Raw genomic sequence first — 24,310 nt, forward strand, 5'->3', positions numbered from 1 at the left:
GAATGAGCTCTTTAGGTGGGAGCAAACCATTTCAGAACTACCAAAACCCTGAAATTTTTGTGGGGGAGATAAATTGAAAATCAGAGATGTGTTTAGGTGTCCACTCATTGTCTGCCAGTTCCCCAATCCTCCCCTTTCCCTTCTCTACAGATGTGGTAGGAGCAAACTTCTAACCCATGGCAGAATGCAAGTTAGACTAGTTTTTTCTTTAAATTTTATTGAGACTATCCTTAGGACTTTGGGAATGAAAGGTTCAAGCTGTTGGCATTACTTTTAGATTGTCTGACTACAAAACAAGGATGTCTCTAAGACTTCTAATACAGAGCTGGGAAATCATGAGCATCTTAGGCAAGGAATTCAACTTGGCCCAGCAGAATCAATGTGGTGTCCTCAAAGACTATCTTTGTTGGCTAGCTCTACCCTTCCCAAATGGCTAAGTAAATCTTTGTTAACTGTTGGCTGATCTATGAGTATCGTATTTTATTCTAATATTGAACCTAAGCTCTCGGAGAACCGACCAGAACAATGAGTCCCTCCCACTGGAGGGATGTGACTGGAGCCACATGTGACTTCTCCAAAGCTCTTTGTGCCAACTTGTTCCCATATACTAAGCTCTTCTCATCAATTGGATATCAACTCAACGATAGCATGAAAAACTCCAAGCTTGGGAGCAGAGAAGGTTACAAAGTAAATACAAAGTAATCTGAGGAGGAAGTGAAACGTCATCTAGGGGATAGATGGGGAGGGACTTTCTGGGACAGGTGACTTTTGAGCTGAACCCAGAAAGATAAAAATCGCAGAGAGGTAGAGTTGAGAAAAGAGCAAATTCTAGGCGTGCAGATGTCTGGAAGATATGGAATGAAAAGTACTAGAACGTCTAAGGAAGGTTTTTCATATCGCAGTTCAAATCTAAATGTTAAATATTCACAGAATCGTAGAGTTGGGAGGGACCCAAGTAGCCAAAAGTATGTTTCTAACCCTATGCAAACCACCGTAGAACTCTTCTTGTAGATTTTCAATGAATAATCTAAAAATAAACAAAAACGTTAGACGTGTTATTCATCCCCCTAATTCCTGAATTGAGAAGGGTAACTAAATGTAATGTAAGCCAGAGAAGGGTAGATCCCATTTCTAGCCTTGGATCCCGCCACTAGCTAGCTGGGATGACTTTAGGCAAATGCGTGGTTGGTTCCATTTCTGAAAGAGCCGAATTGAACGATTTCCTATGTCTCTTTCAGAACTAGAATTTTATGATTCTTAAAGTAGGCTGTGGCGAAAGGGCGCGAAGGGTTAAGAAAATCTACTCGAGGTGAAATAGCCCCGCACAATAGAGGACCCGGGGCTCGAGAGCTCTCCCATTCTTTGAAGTCCCTTCACCACTCTGGGACTCAGTTTGCTCCTCTGTGCTTTGCCTCGATGATCTAAAGTCCCTTCTAGCTTAGACCCGTGAATTTATGGTTGGAGATGAGTCATTCCACTGGTTTCCTGAGGAAAAAGTGGAGGAGGTTCACTTGGGGGTGGGGGAGTGGGGAGTGGAAGTGTTCAACTTCATCGCTAGCTCTCGTTAGGGGGGAGGGGGTCTTTCCGGAGTCATTTCGTCTCCCCTCCCCTGGCGCCGGATTTTCGGGTGCACTTGACCGTGGACGGGAGGGAGGGAAGAAAGGAAGGAAGGGTGCCGCTCTGGATGGAGGCTCTCAGGGTAAAGAAGGATTACATCTCTCGCTCTTTTCTTAGGGGTGCTTAGCCTTTGCAAGGGATGGCGTGCATGTACATGGGGAGCCGCCCCCTTTTCTCCCCCCAGGACCAAGACCCGGGCCCTAGACAGGGCCGGTGCGTGGCGCAGCTCCTGGAGCCTGCAAACGTCCACTTTATAGGATGAGGTTTCTCAGTGGTGTTCCCAAGGAGGAAGGAGTGGGCCAGACAAGGTTCAAGGGCATCGCTGGGGAGGGGGGTGGCCGGCTGGCAGTGGAGTCGTGCCTGGGATAGGGTGCGGCTCGAGCTCGCGCCCGCGCTGGGGAGCGGGGAGTGCGAGGGGTCGGCTTGCTTGTGCGGAGGGGAGGAGTGGGGGAGAAGGGATGGGGGTGGAGGAGGGACTGTTCCCGCTCCAGTTCGCGCTCGGGCCCAGGCCCGGGTGGGGGAGAGACTAGGAGCGGGGCGGGGCTGGTTCGCGCTCCAGCGCAGGGTAGGGGGCCGGGCTGGCTCGAGCTCGGGCACGCCCGCGCACGCGCGCCGAGGGGGAGGCTGGCAGGTTCTGACGCGGGGAAGCCCTGGGTTCCGGCGCGCGGCGGCGCTGCTGAGGCGACGTGGGGAGGAGTGGGGCGAAGGCCTCCGGACCGGCCTGGACGGAAGAGGAGGAAGAGGAGGAGAAGAAGGAGGACAAGGGGAAGGAGGAGCCGGAGCGCCGGCGGTCGGCGGCGGTAGTTGGAAGAGTGGCGGGCTAGACGGCAGCAGCAGCATCGGCCAGCTGCGCAGGGCGCTGAAGGGCCGCGCGGGCTCCCGCTTCCGCCGCCGCCTCCGCCTCGTTCTCGTTCTCGCGCGCGCCCGGGCGCCGCGCATGGGCCTCAACCGCCGTGGCCGCGGGAGCCCGCGCCGCCCGTAGGCCCCGCGAGCCCGCGCCCCGCCGCGCCCCCGGGCAGGAAGATGAGGCGGGCGGCCGCGGAGCTTAGCCACGGCAACAGCAGCGTTAGCCACAGCAGCAGCAATAGCAACGGGAGCGGGGCGTCGTCGTTCCGCCGTTTGATCTCAGCCGCCGGCCCAAGATGGCAGCGGCCGCCGAGAGGGGCTGAGCCCGGGCTGGGTGGTGCCGCCTGCTGAAGCGCCTGGCTCCGTGGTCGTCCCCGCGACGGACATGCCCCGGGCCGCCGCCGCGGCCGTCAGCCGAGGGGAGCGCGCCGGCCTCTAGGAAGGTAAGAACCCCCGAGGCTCGCGCTTCCGGACAGCAGCCCACCCCGGCCGAACTTGACCTTCCCCTCCCCCGCCCCCCGCAGCTCTGGAGCGTCCCCTCCTCCGCTCGCCTTGCCTCGCCTCTTCCCGGCTCCCCTGGGCGGATCTCGGCAGGCCCCCGTCCGGCGGCGGGCTGCCTGCTCTGGGGAAACGTGGGCTCGGACGGCGGCCGCCCAAAGTTTGGTTTGGTTCGAGGCAACTTGACCCTCCCCGGGTCATTCATTACCCCAGATCCCCTTCCCCCATTAGAACTCTGGCCCTGCATCCGTCCCCCCTTGTTAGGACCCAAAGCCCGATGTTTTTTCCTTGCCATTACATTAAGTTTTCCATAAAAATTATTCCTATACCCATGTCATTACCGTAGAACCCCCATTATTCATCTCCCCCCAAAAAACCTTTTCTGGCACCTTCTTACCCTTCTCTTTACTCTCTGACACCCATAACCTCCTACCTTCTTCCTCCTGTTATTAACTCCCCAAGCCTTCTCTGGCACCTTCTTATCCTTGCCATTACTCCTGGATCTCATAACCTCCTGCTTTCTCCCCCCTTGTTATTATCCCCCCCCTTCAATAAAAGCCGTCCTTAGCGCCTTACCATTGTCATTACCTTAAGACCCCCATAACTCATAACCTCCCTCAATCCCTTCCTGACACCTATTATCCTTGTCATTGCCCTAGAACCTCCATAATTCTACCCCAAAAAGGCTTCTCTGGTACCTTCTTATCCTTGTTATTATCCTAGAACCTTCTTAACCTCCTACCTTCTGTTATTACTCCACCATAAAAGCCCTCCATGGCATCTTACCCTTGTCATAAACCTAGAACCTCCATAACTCATAACTTCCCCAATCCCTCCCTGTCACCTTCTTATTCTTGTCATTACCCTTAGAATCCTCATAATACTTCCTTTTTCCTCCCAAAAAAATCCGTATAAGAAACGCTCCTCCTGATCCCTCTTCCCATAAAAACCCTTCCTGGCATTTTCTCCCCCTTTCTCATTATCCTAAATCCCCCTCCCATAAAAAGCCTCCGTAGCATCTTCCTACCCTTGTCATTACCCCGGACACCCCCTTTTTCTTGTCATTATCCTAGAACCCCACCTTCTTCCCTTTGTCATTACCTAGACCCCCACCTCTCCCTTGTCATTGCTCTAGAACCTCCTCACATAGCTCCTCCCCTTCTTCCCCTGTCATTACCTAGACCCCCCCCCCCCTCCAACCCCCTCCCCTCCGCTGGCGTCGGGCTTCTCCCCGGGCGGGCATGGAGTGTGTCAGACTCGCGGGAGCTGCGTGTGTGTGATTGTTGTGAAAGAGAAATGTGATCCCGCCGCTCCGCTTCCAATTGCCGGGCGGGGGAGGCGTGGCGGCGGCGGCTGTGCTGCCGCCGCTGTCGTCGGGACTTCTCCCCTGGCTGGAGCCGCCGCCGCCGCTTCCCCTTCGGGCAGGGCTGAGAAACTTTTGCAAAGGTGTAAAAATATGTGTCTATTCTTGTCGCGAGGGAGGCGTACGCTTTAAAATGGTACGGGGATCTCGGCGCGGAGGGGAGGGCTCCGCGCTTTAAGGGGGAGGTGGGGGAAGAGGGCGAGGAGGGTTGGGTGTCAGCCTTTAAACTCCTTTGGACCTGGTGGTGAAGTCCTAGCTTTCCGAGTCCTGGAACCGGGGTTTTCACGAACGCGTGGTGGGTCTGCTAGGAATCGCCTCTTTCCACCTGTCATGTTTTTGTTCGGGAGCCGCTTCAGGCTTATGAAGAAAGCTTCTTGTTCTCTTCTTTTGGAAACTCTGTTTTCTTGTACTTGGGGCATTTTGGGAACTTAAAAAAAAAAACCCAACAACCGAAAAAAAACCCAAAACAAAACTAGCTAAAGCTTTTATATATTCAAATCGTAATTTTGAACTTCTTAAATTCTTTTTTTTCTTTCTTTCTTTCCTTTTTTTTTTCTTTAGGTCTATTTATGCTGACGGTACTTTTCCTAAGTGGAAGTACTTAGGTAAAACTTTTTCCTCCCCTCAATTTTATACAGTAAGCAATGATAAGGTCTTGATAGATTATAATTCAACTCAAGTATTATATTTAATATTTAAAGTAAACAAAATTCCATGAATTATTATTATAGTCTCATACGTTATTTTTTTTTGAGTGCTAAAAGTAAGAAAAAGAAATAACGTTCAATTCCGAAGTTCATAATATTAAAGAAGACTTTTCCCAAAGAAGGAAGTTTCTTGTTTGGTTAAAACTTTGAACATGCTCCATAGTTACTTTTGTGATCATTTTTTAGAGTTTCTTTCATAATAGTTCATGAGATTTGACTTTTAAAAATTTGGGATTCTCTCATCCACCATATACTCAGTAAGACCAGATTCTGCTTATGGTTGCAAATACAGTGCTAATTTTATACAATGAGCAATGATAAGGTCTTGATAGGTCACAATTGAGCTCAAGTATTATACTTAGTATTTAAAGTAAACAAAATTCCCTTAATTATTTATTATAGTGCCACCTATATATTCTTTTTTGAGTGCTAAAAGAAAGCCAAATAAAGTTTCAAGACACCATTACATCAACAAGTTATTTTTTGCCTTTATGAACTGTGTGGTCCATTATTTATGAAGATAAGATTAGGATGTTTTTTTTTTTTTTTTACATTCTCCAATTTAACTTTATAACTTTTTTGAATTTTGAAATTTGTTTTAATGTTGAGATGAAAAGGTAAATTGGTGGCTAGTTAGTGTTAGAATATAAAATGTGCTAAGCAACTAAAATGAAAACATTTGAGATTCAGGGAGTAGTCTCACATGTTATTAACTTCAATTTAGGTATAGGAGAACTGCATAATTGAAATTCTTTTACATTTCAACCAAATAGAAGGAAAGTAAATTAGAAAGTAAAAGAACTGAGCAAAATGTAATGGATTACAATCCTATTTACTTAATAAATAGTTTGAATTCATACATAGGCTCAAATATTAACTAGATATGTCAGGCAAGCAGATGGGGAATCAGCCTTATTTTATTTTTATGTGAACTTTTTTCACTAGTCATTGTGACTTGAAAATAAATCTTATCATTAGCTTTTGGATTGGAATTTTAATCTTTTGTTAATATGCTTAGAAACTCTTTTAAGTCTTCTTTCCCCATATTACCGTTTGTGGAAAACTATAAATATAATGATTGTAATTAGATGAGTATAATGGCCATGGATTCTTGTTTTTAATCTGTCTTTTGTAGGAATTTTAGAAAATAGCTTTCAAGCTAACTTTGACCAGCACACTGGTGCTCTGATGAGTTTGTTTTTCTTTTAAATATCTGAAGCATGAATACTCAATGATAAAACAATATAGGTTTAGACAGGTGTGGGAAGAGTGCAGGAAGGAAACCCCTCCCTCTTCATGGATTTCAGAAATTTGGGTTCATTAGTGTTCCTTAAATTAACTCATGGGTAGATGTCATACCTATGGAAATACCCCTTTCTTTCCTTCCCCTCCCCCCCCCCCCCCCCCTTGTATTGGCCTGTGAGTGTTTTTGTATGTGGATGTGCATTTTTTAACATTATACTTTTCTTTTGGTTGTCTCTTTTAATGACATAGAAATTGTTAGTCTTCTCACTGTACACAAGTAATTTGTCAAATCTGTATTTAGGACAGAATTTCCACAAAGTTCATTCAGAAGCATAAAGTTGTAGCATTTGAAGAATCTTCAGATTTGAATTAGAAAATGAAAAGATGTTATGACATAATGTATGTCAGAACCTTTAGTGGTCAAAGGAGTTTGTAAATGGGCATATTTGAATTTGTTAATCTTGTTTTATAGTTACTTGGAGAGCATAGAATAACTTATTAAATCATTATTATAATGTTGCCAAAATAAATTAGGATATTGTAAAATTCGAGGGTTGCAGCTTTCCTAATTTCCAAGTGTCTTGCCTTACTATAGCTTAGAATTTGCCATTTTCTTTTGGCACTAATAGTGTGCTAAAGTACAACCTTTTTCTCTGAATTGAACCTTGTAAATGGGCCTTCTAAGCCTTTGTGACCTCCATTGTGATATGCTCTACATGGAAGGCACTCTTGAAGACAGAATAGAACTTCAGCTTGTCCAGAATGAGGCAGCCTGTCTGTGTCTCTCTTTTTAAAGGCAGTATCCTCCAGAAGCATGATATGGTATTGTTGTTCACCTTTTAAATAATGTGAATTGTGTTAAACTATTAAGATCTTTACTATGGTCAACCACTTTTTTATAAGGGAAATTTAGATCAACAGGAATTTTCTATAAAACTCTTTATGCGTTGGGATCCAGTTGCTGAAAGAAAAAAAAGACCACCTCTTAGGTAATACCTTAAGCAATTAATATCAAATAAGTGATGTTATAATTTTGGAGTTGAACTTTTGAGGGATTGATGACATTTGTATCAATGTCATGGGTGGGGGGGAGGATATTCTTAGAATTCATATATTATGAGAGTATAGTCCACTTATTTTGGTTGATTTAATTAAAATTAAATTAAATGTGCTGGTGGGGGAAAAAATGACCTGTTAGTGCATAACGTTTTTTATGTTTCATTTGTGTGGTGGATAAAATCTGTATTTTGTACATTGTGGTTAAATTAGATATTGTTTTGTTGTTGTTTTTTAAGCAGGTCAGGCTACTTTCTTCAGTTGTCTCTATGTGTCTTGGAAACTGAGCTAAGATAGTAATAATTGGTCATTCTAGTTTGCCATGATTAAAGTACTAAACCGTCGGAATTATGAAAACATTGCTCTAATGGTGTTAAAAATCAGCAGTGTAGGGGAAGCTAATTGGGGAAGTGAATAGAGCACCAGCCCTGAAGTCAGGAAGATCTGAGTTCAAATCTGGTCTCAGACACTTAACACTTCCTAGCTGTGTGACCCTGGACAAGTCACTTAACCCCAATTGCTTCAGGGGGAAAAAAAAAAAAAAGGAATTTGCAGAGTATTGAGCCAGTTGAATTTTTCTGGTTTTAAGTCTGGTTTGCCATGGATATTTGTATTTGTTTGACTTGAGTTTGGGACATAGCTGTGTCAGTTTTTTTTTTTTTTTCCTCTGATGTTTCCCTATAGGTCATTGAGATGATATTTGCCTTAAAAAGTTTTTTTTTTTTTCTTGGTGCCAAGTCACATTTTCTGAATTTTTTCTGGCCTAGGTAAGACCAAATTGTTGGACTTTAAATGTGCTGTTAATTGGATCCAAACCATTTATTTGGTGGCATAAAATGGTTTCATTTATGTGAACCAAGGGGCAAATTATTAAAAATCTAAAACATAATAGTATTTTTTTTTGGTTGGTTCCAAACCATTTTTATGAAACACACTGTTATTTCACATATAAATATTGTGAAAGATCCTAAAAAGAAACCAGTTAGGTTGATGAGAAAAAAACAAAAGAGAGAAATATGTTTTGGCCTAAAAGCTCAAATTTCTGGAGATCAGAGTTCATTTATTTATGAAGACAAAGTCAGTGAGCAGTTGTGGTAGCTGAAAGGATAAGAATAGGCCAATGACACCTGTTAAATGATCAGTCTAGTTGAAATAGCATTAGCATCTCTATCTCTGGTTTTATATTCCTTGCTTTCTACTTCCATCTTTTCTTTGTCTCTTGCTTCCTCTCTTCCACTTTTCACCTAAGCATGGAAAGGATTTACTTAAGATGTGGTATTTAGGAATGGTTTATTATTTTGAGTACAGTTTTTAAAGGTTTTATGTTGTAGGTAAAAGCAGCTTAATTAAACACATGAAACAGGGATATTTAATTAAAACATAGGGCTAGTCTACAACCTGTCATTTGACAAGTTCTGAACTTTATGACTTGTTGCTATTGTAGTCATTTTTTAATTAGTTGTTTGGTTTAAGCTGATTTTCTCTGTTCCTGCCTCTCCCTCTCTTCTCCCTCATTTTTCCTTTTTATGATTACTATTTTATGTGTTGCTTAGAAATTTTTTAGTGATAAATTAAACACTTTACTAAGCCTCTCTCTCTTGTTTACCTTAAGTTAAGATTACTACAAGGAAGTTTGATTTTTAAGAAGTCAGATTGCTTTCTACATATTTAGAGGAAAAATACTGCAGTTTACTTCATCATTCCTTTTTTCCCTTTATGATAACTGGAATTGGTGTGAAAGATTGTGCTACCCTTAGAAAAGTGATGTCACTGGAGATTAAAAAAAAGTTACAAAGGAAAAATGGAATTATTTTATGAGTAATTATACTGATGTGGACTTTTTTCCTCCTTTACTGCTATTCTTTTCTGCAGGGAAGACCATCCTGAAGGACTTCTTAGCACAAATCCTCATGAAACACAGTCATGGTGTCAGTCATAATATTTATTAAGCACCTTCGTCATATGTGCCTGGCACTGTGCTAAGCTCTAATAATGGAAAGACAGTTCCTACTCTCAAGGAGCTTACAGTTTAATGGGGAAACATCATGCAAACAACTATGTACATACTATATGTGCAGGATAAATTGGAAATTGTAAACAGAAGAAAGGGACTTAAGAAAATTTGGCAAAGGCTTTGTATAGAAGGTGTCATTTTAGTTGGGAAAGGACTTGGAAGAAAGCTGGGGAAAAGAAATTTTTTTAAAAATGAGTTGATGAAAACAATTACAAGTTATTTTGTGTTCTCTTTTCTTAAATGTTTTTCTTGGGAATGAATGAAATAAAATACAGAAAAGCTTAATTTTGTAGAATGGTGGAGTCTGAAATGCCTGTTGCAACGACTTTGTAAAACCCTGTAAAACAATCTTTTAAGAGCTTGAAAATGATATTGGTTTACATTTCTACATATTGGTTTATCATCTGTTTAATAATACAAAAATAATCTTATAGGCTTGGAAGACTATATGACTGCAAATGTATAACATTGCCAGTTTTAAATAATTAATAATCCAGGTAGAGATTCCATGTTAAAGATGGAATTGGATATCCTAGAGAAATTTGTTCATTATATATGTATATTGTTTCTGGTACCCTAAATCTGCATCTAAAGTTTCTTTTCCTTTCTCCTATTGATATAATTTAAGGGAAGACTTTTGGCAGTTTACTTACAAGAAATATAAAGCTTTATGATATTCTTAAAATACTGGCAGGTGTATGTTAGTCTTAGATGCTTGAGAAACTAGAAAACTGTTGTTAAACAATAGGACCTCACATTTTTGGAATTGAAAATTAAAAAAAAAAACCCTACAATGAATTATAATTTGGAAATGAAACTATTATACCACAATAAGTTTACTTGTGTATATGCAAATAGAATTACAAATTGAATAGTGATTGATTGCAACACTAGCTATAGTAAAATAATTGATTACATCATCAAAGTTAATGTGACTTTGCAATATGTTAATGGGAAGTGTTTAGATTTGAAAATTGATCTTGTGGCATAGATGATCTTAATTTTAAATTATTTTCAGTTTAATGACACTGAATTTTAAAAAGTTCTTTTCATCCCCTTCCCCTTTGTGTTTAGATAGCAATCCTCTAAGCTTTATTAGCGTCAGAGATCAGGAAATTTTGTTGATTCTCTGTAAGACAATAAATTTTTCATTTGATACTTGAAAGCTCTTAAATACTCTTAAAATTTTCAGCTCACCTTCCATTCATTTCTCCCTGTGTTTCACCCTTCTAAATTTGTTCTTCATCTTTTACCACAACCTCTTTTACTGCTCAGGCCTCAGTCTTTCCTAATCTGAATCCTATGGTTAACCAGTTTAATTTTCTGTTTCTTCCAAAATCCTTTGCCCCCTTGCCCCAACCTTATTCATGCCTTGCCAAATCTCAATCTTGAGTTACACCCACTATGTTTTTTCCCTACTTCTACTCATAATCCGCTGAATGGCACTGGAGGAAGTCTTACAACCATGTTGACTGTGTACACTACAAATTTCTGTTATTTGATCTCAGCTTGGCCCTCACTGCTTTATTTGGCAATCCTTTTATTCTTTCCTAAATGACTTTATGTAGTACTCCAAAGTAACTATTTCAAGCCTCCTTTCTTCTTAATTCTTTTAGGCCACCATTTTCTCCTTCAATTTCTCCTTTCAACAGAAAGCCTTCCTTCCTACATATTGAGAAAATAGAGGCTGTCTGTCATACTTGCCTTTTATTTTACACTTCAGAAATTCGTGACATCATTCCCCAGTCCTTGCCAAGGATAATCCTTCTGCTTGTATCCTCCATCCTGTCCTCTCTCATCTCATTGCTTCTATAATCCTTCTTTCTTTAATCATCATTCTCTCCCTGTCTGCTGGTTCCCAACCTTCTTCCTTCAAACATGCCTGGATCTCCTCAGCCTAAAAAAACCTCAAAACTTCATGTGATCTTACTATTCCCATGAGATATTATCCTGTAATTCTTGTCTTTTATAGCAGAATTCTGAAGAAAAGCTGGTTGCACTCAATTGCTTCCGTTTCCCTCTCTTCCTACTCTTTAACACTTTGCAATCTGGTTTCTGATTTCACTTTTTTGAGTTTATTAATGAGCTTATTCTTTCCAAAGTTATCAGATCTTTTGATTGCAAAATTTGATGGACTTTTCTCTATTCTCAAACTTTTAAAAATCCTCTGTCTCATTGACAGTGTAACTTGCCCCCTTCCCCTGTGTACTTTCTCTTCTCTAGTTTTTCATGAAATTATGCACTGTCTTTTTTCTTGGTGGTCCTGCAAGGCTCCTCTCTGAGCCCTCTTCCTTTCTTTTTCTAATACTTCTTTCTTGGGGGTATTATTAGCTCTCTTCAGTTTAGTTATCTGTGTAGGTGAGATAATGCCCTAAACTCCCACATGAGTTATGTAATTTTGACTCATCTTTTTGGACCTCACCTAGATGTCCTATAGGCATCTCAGACTCATAGTGTACCAAATGAAATCTTTTCCTAAACCCACTGAAATTCTACTCTGAAATTCCTTCTCTCTGTTAAGGGAAGCATTGTTCTTTATATTACATTATATTACTATATATATATACACACACAGACACACACTTTATATTACTAAGGTTGATGTCTTGAAGTCATCCCCAGTTTTTTTTTTCCCCCACATCTAATCATTTACCAGGCATTCCTTTTCTACAATATCTCTCTCATCTACCCTCTCTTTCTCACCATATGCACATCACCTACTTCAAATCTTCACCGCCTCTCACCTGCACTCCTATTGTTTTTTTCTAACCAATGTCCTGGCTTCCTTTTTTTTTTTTTTTTTTTTAAACCATTCCATACATCCTCCAAAGAGCTTTAAAAAGTTTTCCTAAAACTTGACATATCATCTCCTTGCTCAAGGACCTTTAGTAGATCCCTGTTGTCGTTAGGATTGAAATATACACTATTCAATTTGCTCTTCAAGGTCCTTCACTGACTCTTAACTATCTTAAATGGCTTATTTCATGTCATTCCCCGGGACATTGGCCTAAATTGCTGTTTCTCAAACTTGGCAGTTCACTTTCTACCTCCATTCTTTATATGTTATCTCTCCTATTTCTGGAATCTATTCTCCAAATTTTGTCCAGGTTTTATTAGTTTATGTATCATTTTCTTATGACAGCTCCTCTAAGGCAGAGACTTTTTTGTTTGGTGTTTATATCATCACTGCTTAGCATTATGCTGTGTATGTAGTAGTTGTTTAAACAAAGACCTAGTCCTTGAATTAGATTGGAAAGTTCAAAAACTTTATGATTTCCTGTTATATTTTACAATTCAAATATTTTTGGTTTTCTTTTTTTTTTAATTTTTAGAATTTTTATTTAGTTTTGAGTTCTAAATTCCCGTCATACCTCTCCTACCTCCTCTCTGAGACAGTAAACAGTCGGATATAGGTTTTATATGTGCAATTATGTAAAACATTTCTATGTTAGTCATTTTGTACAAGAAGACTTGAAAGAAAACAAATGAAAGAAACAAAGTGAAAAGTAGCATGCTTCAATCTGTATTCAAGCAGTATTCTTTCTCTGGAGGTGGATAGTATGTTTCATCATTAGTCCTTTGAGATTATCATATCATTGTATTGTTGAGAAAAACTAAGTCTTTCACAGTTCTTCATCAAACTATATTACTGTGCAGAATGTTCTTCTGGTTCTCTTCACTATGCATCAGTTCATGTCTTTCCAGGTTTTTCTGAAATCATTCTGCTTATTATTTTTTACAGTGCTTGTGGCTCTTCGTGATTTAGTCAATTTAATTGTTATGAGTGCAAAGCCAGAGAAGTATTTCAGATTCCAACAAGATTTCGCGAAAAATTTGAAGTTTGCAGCTTAGGTTGACTAAGAAAATAGAATACTTAAAAAAAACCTCTTATATGATGCTTATCTTTAGCACACATACCAGCCTTTTTACATACTTGTCTTTTTTTTTTTTTTTTTTTTTAATTCCTTGTCTTTGATGGTTAACACAAGGGAATTTCCAATTCTTCAGGGTATGTGCGTGTGCATGTGCGGGTGCCCGCTTGCACAGGTGCATGCATATTTAGCATAAATGAAAACTTTAGCTTCCCTCAGTCTTCAGATCAGGCTTGTGCACTAAGTGTGAAAATACCTGGAGAAGATTTTGGGTCACAGAAATAAATTCTGAAATCACTTACCTATTTGGCACAAGTATCTTTGTAACATAAGTTCCTTAAAACCAGGGTCCATTTGTGTCTCAGCACTACTCATCATGGCCTGTAACGTACGTGCTTGTTAATTGGTTCAGTGCCTGATATTTCATTTTTGATTTGATGCTTTAATAGCATTTGCTGTGTCGAATTGTGTTTTTTAGTGATTTTAAAGAATGAAAAAGCAATACTTTATTAAGCATCTACTCTGCTGAACATTGTGGTACTGGGACATATGCAAAACTAATGAAGGTGTGACACATCTTTAAGTAATTCTACAATCTAAAACAGGTATGCACAGTATTAAATGTATTGGAGAGCTTCAAAACAGTACAATGTGAAGTGAAAAGGGGAAAGGAGTGTTGTTATGGCTGTGGGAGAAGGAGAATCTGAGGAAGGCAAATCACATAGGACTTCAAATGTGAACTGAATTAACAGGATAAGTGAGAGAAAAATAGAAGAACAGATATCTCCCTCATGGGGAGGGAGCAGTGTGAGAAACGACTTTGAGGTGGGAGGGTGTCCTTTGAGATTATCAAAGGTGTTTAGGGTGTTTAGGAGTTAGAGTGCTGGACAGTTTGGTTGGAGGGCAAAGTGTGATGCATTGCATTTCTATTGATAGGGTCTGGTAATTGGATAAGGTAGGAGAAGGAAGAAACATAGAACTCTCAGGTTTCTCTGAGAGGTCTGATATAAGATCTTAGGTCATAAATCTAGAGCAAGGAGTCTTAACGTTTTTTGGTGGCCTGTACCTCTTTGGCAGCCTGGGGAAACTTCTTGACTCCTCACAATAATTTTGTCAAATGTATAATATGAACTTAAAGAACACGTTCATGGGTCTTGGAATAAGAACTAATCTGGAGCTAGAAGAGACCATAAGAGTAATCTAGATCAACCCCCTCATTTATAGATGATTAAGGTTATATGTTTGCAGGAGGTCAAGGAGCAATAAGTGGCAGAGTCAGGATTCAAAGTCAGCCCTATGCCTCCAAGTTTATCACGCTTTTCACTTCATTAATTTATATATTAAAATTTTCTAGCAGCCAGTATAAGTAGAACAAAAGCAGAAAAATTTTTGTTGTTACACTCCCTATCTTTACCCTTAGTAGATTAAAACTTTCAGCATGCTATATGTGGCAAAAATCTGCCACATTTGTTTTCTTGAAGAATACTTGCTTGATTTCATAACTATAATATTTGTTGCATTGTTATAACACTGACATCTTGAAACTTTAAAAAACATATATCAATAATATTTTAGAGTAATTTATGAATTTTAAGAATTCATGGTGGTATTTTTCTATCAATCTTTTCATGACCATGAATGAATCTGTATAACTGTATATACACTTAGAACTGTATAACAGTGTAACATTGGTAACCCTGAGATTGATGAAATAAGACTGGTCTTTGTTTGTATACAGTTGAATAAAGGGAAAAAAAAAAAAACTTGTACACAGTTGAATAAAGGGAAAAAAACTTTTCTTATTTCATTTCAGAAATTACTTCAGCTATTACTTATTGCCTAATGAATATATTTATTTTGAATTTTTAAAAGTATAATTTAAGGAATAAATGTTATACTTGGGTTAATATCGTAGATTTAAAACTGGAAGGGACTAATCTAGCTCCTCCATTTTATAGAGAAGGAAACTTGAAGGTCAAGGAAGTTCAGTGATTTTTTCCAAAGGTACAGATAATAAATGACAGCGCTGGAATTCGAACTTCTGACTCAAAAACATAATGTTCTTTATTGTTTCATGCTTATGTTTTCATTAGGGTTATTTTATTGTTGCTGATTATTTTAATGATATTAAGGAAGTTCCTAGTGTTCAGATTTCTTTATTAATGTCAGAACTAAGTACTAATTTTCCTTTTTCTTTTTTGGGGGGACAGGATCAGAGGAAAGAAAGATTTTCATAATGCATATGAGAATTGCTACCATTTTTCTTTTCTAATTAGTTAGGTTATTGAAACCCATCAATCAATATTATATCTTTTTATTCTCTTTTCCCCCCTTTGACTTCTATTTTCAAAGATTTGTGTGATAACCTGATGAATTCTTATGAAACTTCTTTTTGTGTGGATGCAAGTTTTTTCAGAAAGAAAATTCTTTTTGAGATTTGATCATATATTGTCTTGTTTGAAAAAGAATCTAGGAAAAGCAAAATGAAGATTTGATTTGGGAAGTATGTTATATAATCCAATTTTTAAAATTTCTGTTGAAAAAATTAGTCAATCAATGCTTTAAAAGTAGTGATAATTACTCTTTTGCTTTGAAATTAATGTCTTTCTAAATGTTCATACCATTTCCTTCAGAGATTCCACTGCTAACTATATGTCCTAAGTGAATAAAATAAATAAATAAAATACTATCTGCAACAAATAATAGTAATACTTTTACTGTAGTAAAGAATTATAAAGTAAATTGACTTGATTTGGGAAATGGCTAAGAAAGCGTGGCTCATGAATAATGGGTATTGTGCTCATGTGAATGATGAATAAAATAAAATGAATAGAAAAAGACTCACAAATTGATGCAAAGTGAAGCCCAAAGAACTGGGAGAAAAACATACTTAATATCTGCAATAATGTACATGGAAAAACAGCAATAAAACAAAATTTCATGCTTTAAAATTATAATGAGCCAATTTGACTTTAAAGAAGATATATGACAAGACAGAGTATATAACCCAATCACATCTTTTCTCAGTTTGTTGATTAATTTTGTCTACTTTTTTGCTCTCTTCTTTTTGAATTCTTTGGTGTAAAAGATGGGTGTCTAGAAAAGGAGTGGAAAGAGGGATATAGTAGGAAATGTAGCTGATAAAAACCAAAATATATTAGAAAAAATTTGTTTTAAATAAATCATTGGTCAGAAAAAAAGAAATTGATGTCTTCACTCTGTTTAGGACTCTGTTCCCCCATATAATATCCAAATTGATCATTAATATTTGACCATGATAAATGATTGTTTAAAATTTAGTGAGTTTTATGAAACTCCTAATATTGTACTAAAGATATATTAAAATCACTTATAATTCCTTGAATGATCACTGTAATTTTTCTTGAGCTTCATTTGGATCTCATTGGACATTTTGGCCTTTCTTTCATATCTGAGGTTCTGGAGAAAGGGTAAGAGAGAAGAACACAGTGGGAAAGTGGATTTGATATCAGAGAACTTGAATTCAAATCTTACTTCATTTACTGTTTTTACAATGTTAGGCACTTAATTCATTGAATTTATGGACTTGGTTTTCTCATCTATAAAGTGATGGGATTGGACTAACTGTCCTCTCCTAAATTCAAGAAAATTTGTATTTTAAATGCCTTTAACATTCTTCTTCTTTGTTTTTTATCTTTTATCTCATGAAGCGATTGTGTATGGTTAACCCTTTTAGAAAGGATGTATAGTAGAAAGTTTATAAAGACTTGTTTTAAAAAAATAACAAAAGTGGAATAGCTATTCATCCCAAATACGTAATGAATTACATCAAATATAGTTATAGAAACACAGTACTGTAGGCTATATTGGGATCTTAATATTCATGTTTTGACAATTTATTTTTCCAAGCCTCAAGATCTTTCTAAAGACCGATGTCTTATAAATATCACGTCTTTTCCAAGTGTTTCCAATTGGAGAGATGATTATTGTGATTTTCTATCCTTTCCCCTTTAGTTTCTTAGATACTTAAAAGAAAATTGAGATATATACTAATACTCTTTATATTATACACTTTTTAAAATTTAAATTTATTTTAAATTTAATTTAAATTATACACTTCAGTTAATACTCTGAGTTCATCAGTTCTCTGTGGCGAGTCCTTTAGACTTGTCTTCAATTATTGTATCAGTCAGAGTAGCTAAGTCTTTTACAGTTGATCATCATTACAGTATTCTTATTGCTGTGTACAATGATCTCCTTGTTCTTTTACTTCATTTTATCTCAGTTCATATAGGTCTTATCAGGTTTTTCTAAAACCATTCCCTTCATCATTTCTTATAGTCCAATAATAGTTTTATCACAATCATATGTCATAGTCATTCCCCAATTGGTGGTCCAATCTTCCAATTTCTAATTGTTTGCTGCAACAAAAAGAGTTGCCACAAATATTTTTTGGAGCAGATAAATAGCCAGTGGATAGAGTGCTGGGCCTGGAGTCAGGAAGTCTCCTCTTTGTGAGTTCAAATGTGGCCTCAGACACTTACTAGCTGGGTGACCCTGAACAAGTCACTTCACCTTATTTGCTTCATTGTCCTCATTTACAAAATGAGTTGAAAAAAGAAATGGCAGACTGTTTGAGTAGTTTTGCAAGAAAACCCCAAATGGGGTCACAAAGAATATGGCATGACTAAATGATGATAAATATTTTGTCCTTTTCCTTTTTTGTTGATCTCTTTGGGATATAGACCTTATAGTAGTATAGTTGGATCAAAGGGTATTCAGAGTATTACACCTCTTTGGTCACAGTTCTGATTTGTTTTTTAGAATGGTTGAATCTTTTCCCAATTCCACTAAATGTTCATTAATGTACCTATTTTCCTACATCCCCTCTAACACTTGTCATTTCTGATAGAAATAAAGTGGTACCTCATAGTTTTTTAAATTTGTATTTCTCTAATCAATAGTGATTTGTAGCATTTTTTTTTTTCAGATGACTATTAGTAGCTTTGTTTTCTTCTGAAAACTACCTGTTCGTATCCTTTGACCATTTATTAATTTAGGAATGGTTCTTATTTTTATAAATTTAAATCAGAAATGAGGCCTTTCTAAGTTTTCCAAATGATATTACTTTGTTGTCTGTGATACCTTTTAGCAAAATATAGTTTTCATGATTATCTTTTTAAATTGAATCTGGTTTTGCTTTTGCTATACCTGAGATTATGAGTATTATCCCTGCCTTTTAAAATTTTTGTTTTACTTCAGCTGCTACATAATAGATTTTGCTCCACCTTATCTTAACTTGGTGTACGTCTTTCTGTTTCAAGTATATTTCTTATAAACAGAATATTGTTGAATTCTAGTTTCTAATCCATTTTTCTATCAACTTCCATTTTATGGGTGAGTTGATGCCATTTATATTCCCAGTTACATTGCATTTTGTATTTCACTTCATCCTCTTTTCTTCTATTTCTTCTTCTTTCTCTTTTTATCCTATCTCTCCTCAAAAGTTTCTTTTTCTTCTGATCACCATCTCCCTTATCTATCCTCCCTTTTACCATTTGTCCCCCTTTCTCTTATCTCCTCTTTCTACTTTCATGTTGGGTAAGATAGATTTCTGTACTCAACTAAGTATGTGTCTGTGTATTTATCTCTTTCTCTCTCTCTCAGACACACACACACACACACACACACACACAAACTCTCTCCCCCTCCCTCCCTCTGTCTGTCTATCTGTCCGTCTCTGTCTTTTTCTTTTTCTTCTTCTTTGAGCCCATTTCAGTGAGAGAGTGAGGTACAAGCATTGTCTTTCATCTCTCTCCAACTATTATTTTTTCCAATGTAAAAACTCTTCCTTGCAGGTCTCTTTTATGTGAGCTACTTTCCCCCATTCTTTTTCTCCCCTTCTTCTTTTTTTTTTTTTTTTTTGGAGAGCACACCAACATAATTGACTCATGCCCTCTATTGTCTTTTAATTATCCTAATAATTATAAAGTTCTTAGGCATTATACATGTATCATTTTTCCATATAGAAATGTAAACAGCTTGAATTTAATGATTCTCTTATGATTTCTCTTTCATACTTTCTATGCTTCTCTTGAGTCTTGTGCTTGAATGTCTGATTTTTTATTCAGCTCTAGATTTTTGATCAGGAATGCTTGAAAATTTCCCATTTCATTAAATGTCATTTTTTTCCCCCCACTGAAGTATTATTCTCAGTTTTGCTGGATGGGTGATTCTTGATTATAATCCTTACTCCTTTGCATTCCAGAATATTTTATTCTATTCCTCTACTCCTTTTAATATGGAATCAGCTAAATCTTGTGTGGTTCTGGCTGTGGCACCATGTTATTTGAATTGTTTCTTTCTGGTTGCTTGCAGTATTTTCTCTTTGATCTAGGACCTAGGAATTTGGCTGCAATATTCCTGGGAATTTTCATTTTGGGATCTCTTTTAGGAGGTTATTAGTAGACTATTTCAGTTTCCTCTTTTACTCTCTCTATTTCAGTTTCCTCTTTTACTCTCTAGATCTAAGACATTAGGACATTTTTCCTTCATAATTTCTTGAAATATGATGTCTAGTCTCTTTCTTTGATCATAACTAGTAGGTACAGAGATCTTAACTCATATCTCAGTGAATTTACATGCTTATATTCTAACATTTAATCGAGTATAGTTGGCTTACTGGGGGCATTATCTAAAATTAGTAATTGCTTTAAATGTTTTATTGCCCTTGCAATATTTCCCCACAACTGGTGATGGCTGATAACTTAAAAACCAATTTTCAAAAACAGCTTCAATCACCCATGCTTTTTTATGTGACCATCAAAAATCTGGAAGTGATAAATGATTGTAACTTCTCAGAGAGGAAAAATTTTGATACTGACAAACAAGCATTAGTATAACTTAAAACCCCCTTACGTTATCTTTCTAGTAGAAGAATTAGGCTATGATTAGATGTGTTAAGTATAGGTTGAGTTTTTCTTTCTTAGAAATGTAGATTTTTGAATTTTTCCAGAGCAAGCCTATTTCATCCCCTTAAAAATATGTTGATGAGAATATATCCACTGCCCTTGATTATTTTCTTTAAAATATCAGAGTATTACCTGCTTCCTCATACAGTAGTTGTCCCTTTGGCAATTTTAATATTATGTAATTGAACTCTAATTTTTTAAAGTGTTCAAGCCAAATAACTTTTACAGTAAAGATTTCTTCATTACTCACATTTCCAGTTTTTTCTTGCTTTAAATAAACTTGAAGTAGAAAAATGTTTTTGCCTGTAATTTTTAGTTCATAAAACCTTTTCTTTTATTCTGCCTGTGTGTTTTTATAATTTTCTGTACCATAACCAAGTATTCCAACATTTAATCCTATTTTAGAGTTATTATCACATTCATACCATTCATTTATAACAAAATTTTCTTCTAGTATGATAATAAGCCTCTTCTTTTTGCATTGGTAGTGCTTCTCATTTTTTCTTTTGTTTATTTTGTTAGGGACTTGTTAAAAACACATACAACTGTTGGTAAGTTAAAACATCTCTTTGTAACTTACATTAGGAGCGCATCACATCCATATTCCAGAATAGGAAAATGCAGTTTTTAGGTGGAGTAGTGTCTTAAAACCTTTGACTCCTTTACCTTAAATGTGACCTGGTATCATTTTACAATTGTTATTAAATAAGTCCTTCCGTTATTAGCATTTAACATTAACCGTGATCTAGCTGTGCAAAACAGAAGTCAGTTGCTCTCCTCAAAGAGCTTATTTTTATGAATGGGAGTGACTATACATTTAAGAGAGTAGCAGTCAGGATGGTGTTATTTGGTGAATAGAGCTTTAGTGGAGTAAATAAGACAATAACATATCCTTGCTAGTTGTGTGATTGTATTTTCCAGCAGCTTTGAAATGTCCACCATGTCATTTTTTTGTTCCAAAGTTGGAATGTTTTGCAAAGTCAGATGAAATTTGTTATTTAATGTGCTGATTGTGTTGTAGTCAACACATTCTCTGGATGTTTTGGTCACAATACTACTGGAAAATGCCCAAGACCTGGGCATATTTTCACTTACATTTTTCAGCCTATACATATGCAAGTTTAATTTATGAACCTTCAGGATGTGTGATGGTTTATGTACTTAAAAATGTTCAGATCATTATATGCCTTTTTTAATCTCATCATTTGTGTTTTTCTTATTTTGTATTCTAGAAATAGAAGAAATGAGCAACATTAGGATAAGATGAGAAATCTTTTTTGGGAGGGGAGAGGGAGAATCTGAATGTTTCTGAGACATTTGATTTTATTTTCTAGTTTTTATAGGTTACAAATAGCTTTTTAGTGATTCCTAGGCACGTCTAAGCCAGGTCCTTTTGTACTAGTTTTTCATTTAAAATGGTAATTGATAAGCTTTTAACACAATCCTTTCCTTTTAGAAAAATTGAAAACACATTATCAGAATGTGAATTTGTTGAAAATTAAATCCTGAGTACTAATAGGAGAAAAAGACAGGTAGAGCAATAAATATTCATAAACCCTAAAATTTGAATGAATTTGATTAAAAACAAAACAAAATTACCAAAAATAAAATGCACAATTATTTTCTTTTAATCTACCCAAATTCATCCAAGTATTGTTCAATTTTTAGATTTGGAAGATTATTTCCTTTATGTTTATTTACATTCGGAATAGGATTGTTGGAAGTCACATATTTTCATTTCTAACATTTCAGTTGATGTATAATTATAGCGTGAGAGTATTTAAATATTGTGGAATAGGTATAAATATATTATGACTTAGTTTAAGCATTTTGTAAGGAAAGATACATTTGGTTGTAAAACTTTAATAAAATTTGAGGCTTTAGAGATGCCAGTAAATACAAAAAAGAAATAGTTAAGTCATAAATTGGTTTAGCTTTGTGATCTAACTTGTACCTGGGTTAAAGAAGTTCAGGAAATAGTTGATTTTACTCTAAAAAAAAAAATGAGGAAGAAAACTTGAATTAAAAAAAAGATTAAAGGGCTTTATTTTTAATATATTTTTTGAAAATTCTTTCCTATTAACTTAATAAACATCAACACATGTCCATGTTCAAATAAAAGAAAAGGATTGTGCATGAAATGATAGTTTTTTTCTGTGTGCAAGTCTTTTTAAAAAATTAACATAATTTAAAATGGTTGTTCTAAAACTTTCTCTTTTTCTCGTTGCCTTTTTTTTTTTTTAATATAAGTTTCATTGAAACTCTATTTCTTTTTTTTTTTGGGGGGGGGAGGGTGCTTCACTTTCATCACTTTCTTTCTCCAGTAAATTACCACCCTCCATTAAAATCACTGTTCTCCCTTATAACAAGTATAGTACAAACAAAAAAATTTATAGTCCATCACTTTATTCAATTGGTAAAAAGTATGACTCCTCACCCATCTTTTGGAATCATAGTATTTCTTGTATTGTTCAGTTGTTTTTCCTGTGTAGTATAGTCATATGAGTCATTCTAGTTCTGCTGATTACACAACTTGTATCAGTTTATACCAGATTCTCTGAATCCATCTCTTAGGTCATTTTATACATGTTTCTGCAGCATAAGGATGTTTCCTTCATGTACTATGTAGTTCAATTATTGCCAAGTTGATGGCTTTTGTTTCCAATTTTCTGTTGAAACAAAAAGATAATATAAATGTTTTTGTAAGAATGGGTTCTTTCTTCCCCCTCCCCTTTTTTTGGATATACTATATGAATAGTAGTTTTCTACCTGGATATTATTAGTTAGTAGTAACTTTTGGGACATAGTTTCAATTATTTTTATAGAACTTTAGATTAGTTCATGACTACCTAGAGTATGCTACTTTTCTTGTTTTCACACATATGCGCCATCTGTTAATTTTCCTTTTCCTTTTTTGTCATCTTGCAATATGATGGATGTGGGGTATAGAATCTCAGAGTTGTTTTAATGTGTATTCTTCTTATTAGTGATTTAGAGAATTTTAAACACTTGGTATATTTTTTTTAATATATAATTTAACTTTTCTCCTGTATCTTTCCCTTTTCCTTCTTCCTTCCAGAGAATCCTTCCATATAACAAGTTTTTTTTAATGAAAAAAGAAAAAAGGATGAGGGAAAAAACCCTAATCAGCAAAAACTTGATCAATATATTAAAAAAAAAAAAAAGAAAAGAAAACATGCAGTGTTCTACATCCATGAATCTCCCTCTTCTGCAAAGGAGTGGAAGGAGATGCCTTCTCATATCTCTTTGGGACTAATATATTTTTTTAATTTTTTGTATTCTTTGTAATTTTGCAGCATTACTTTCAGTTGTTTTGTGAATTTTTTCCCCATTTACATTGTGTCAGTGTATATTGTAATCTCTATTTATTCTTTATCAGTTTGTGTAAGTCTTTCCATGCTTCATACTCATTGTTTACAGCATGGTATTACATTCAATTTATGTAATAATTTCTTTAGCTGTTCTCCCAGTCAGTCAATGTTTCTCTGCTATTCTATTACTCATATACTTTGCACTTCTCCATTCATAGACTTTCAAGTCTCCCAGTACTCTCCTCCTTGCTTTTTCTCCCTCAGGATTTTCCATTTCTGATGGTGCATTTACATTGGCAACTGACTTCTCTTTTGCACAACTAGATCATTGGCTGTCCCCTCAGAAATCCCTGGAATGCTCTTCTTCTGATGAAAGAAAGATGATCATTTCTGACCTATTTCAGTCACCTCTCACTTCTGTCTCACTCTTTTGGCACTTAACCTGTGCTCTACAGTCTATATTGTTAGTCATTTCCTTATGTTTACATTTTTTTTCTTCTAACTAGTTTTTTAGTTGGCCCCTAATTTTCCTGGCTCTTTTCAAGATGAGATCAAATCCCCACTTTTTTTTTTATGTGACCATGAAAAAAAAGGGTCACAACAAAAAGTAAAACAAATAATTCTAGGAAATAACTTGCATGGCTAAATTCTTAACAAAGCAGAGAAATTAAAGATCATTTCTTGACTTTGCTTGATTCTTGATATTTCTTGACAAATATATAAATTCATATGTGTTTAATAATTTCTGTAGATTTTAAATTGGCCCATCTAGGAGGTGAAAGCAAGATATGTAATCAAAGAATTCTTCTT

At 36.6% G+C, this 24,310-nt stretch overlaps 2 protein-coding genes across 7 annotated transcripts in view; one reads left to right on the forward strand and one right to left on the reverse strand.

The window, feature by feature from the left end:
• Positions 1–1,740: 1,740 nt before the first annotated feature.
• On the reverse strand, positions 1,741–2,556 carry LOC127541532 (uncharacterized). The gene has a single exon (XM_051966763.1). It carries the CDS (start codon positions 2,554–2,556, stop codon positions 1,741–1,743), a length of 816 nt encoding a protein of 271 aa, XP_051822723.1.
• Positions 2,557–2,657: 101 nt separating this feature from the next.
• HIPK3 (homeodomain interacting protein kinase 3) overlaps positions 2,658–24,310 on the forward strand; it is a 92,400-nt gene continuing 70,747 nt past the window's right edge. For 4 of the 6 annotated variants that reach the window (XM_051966387.1, XM_051966391.1, XM_051966390.1 and 1 more), the window contains exon 1: positions 2,658–2,906. The gene's annotated coding sequence lies outside the window, so the exon portion shown is untranslated. Of the gene's footprint in view, positions 2,907–4,291; positions 4,461–7,143; positions 7,266–24,310 lie in introns of those variants that run through there. The other 2 variants (XM_051966389.1, XM_051966388.1) reach the window with 2 other exon arrangements.

Source organism: Antechinus flavipes, chromosome 6, assembly GCF_016432865.1.
Source record: "Antechinus flavipes isolate AdamAnt ecotype Samford, QLD, Australia chromosome 6, AdamAnt_v2, whole genome shotgun sequence".
Lineage (NCBI taxonomy): Eukaryota > Metazoa > Chordata > Mammalia > Dasyuromorphia > Dasyuridae > Antechinus > Antechinus flavipes.

Bases quoted from the DNA above. Each gene is read 5' to 3' on its own strand.
- LOC127541532 (XM_051966763.1), bottom strand. From the start codon at position 2,556: ATGCGCGGCGCCCGGGCGCGCGCGAGAACGAGAACGAGGCGGAGGCGG.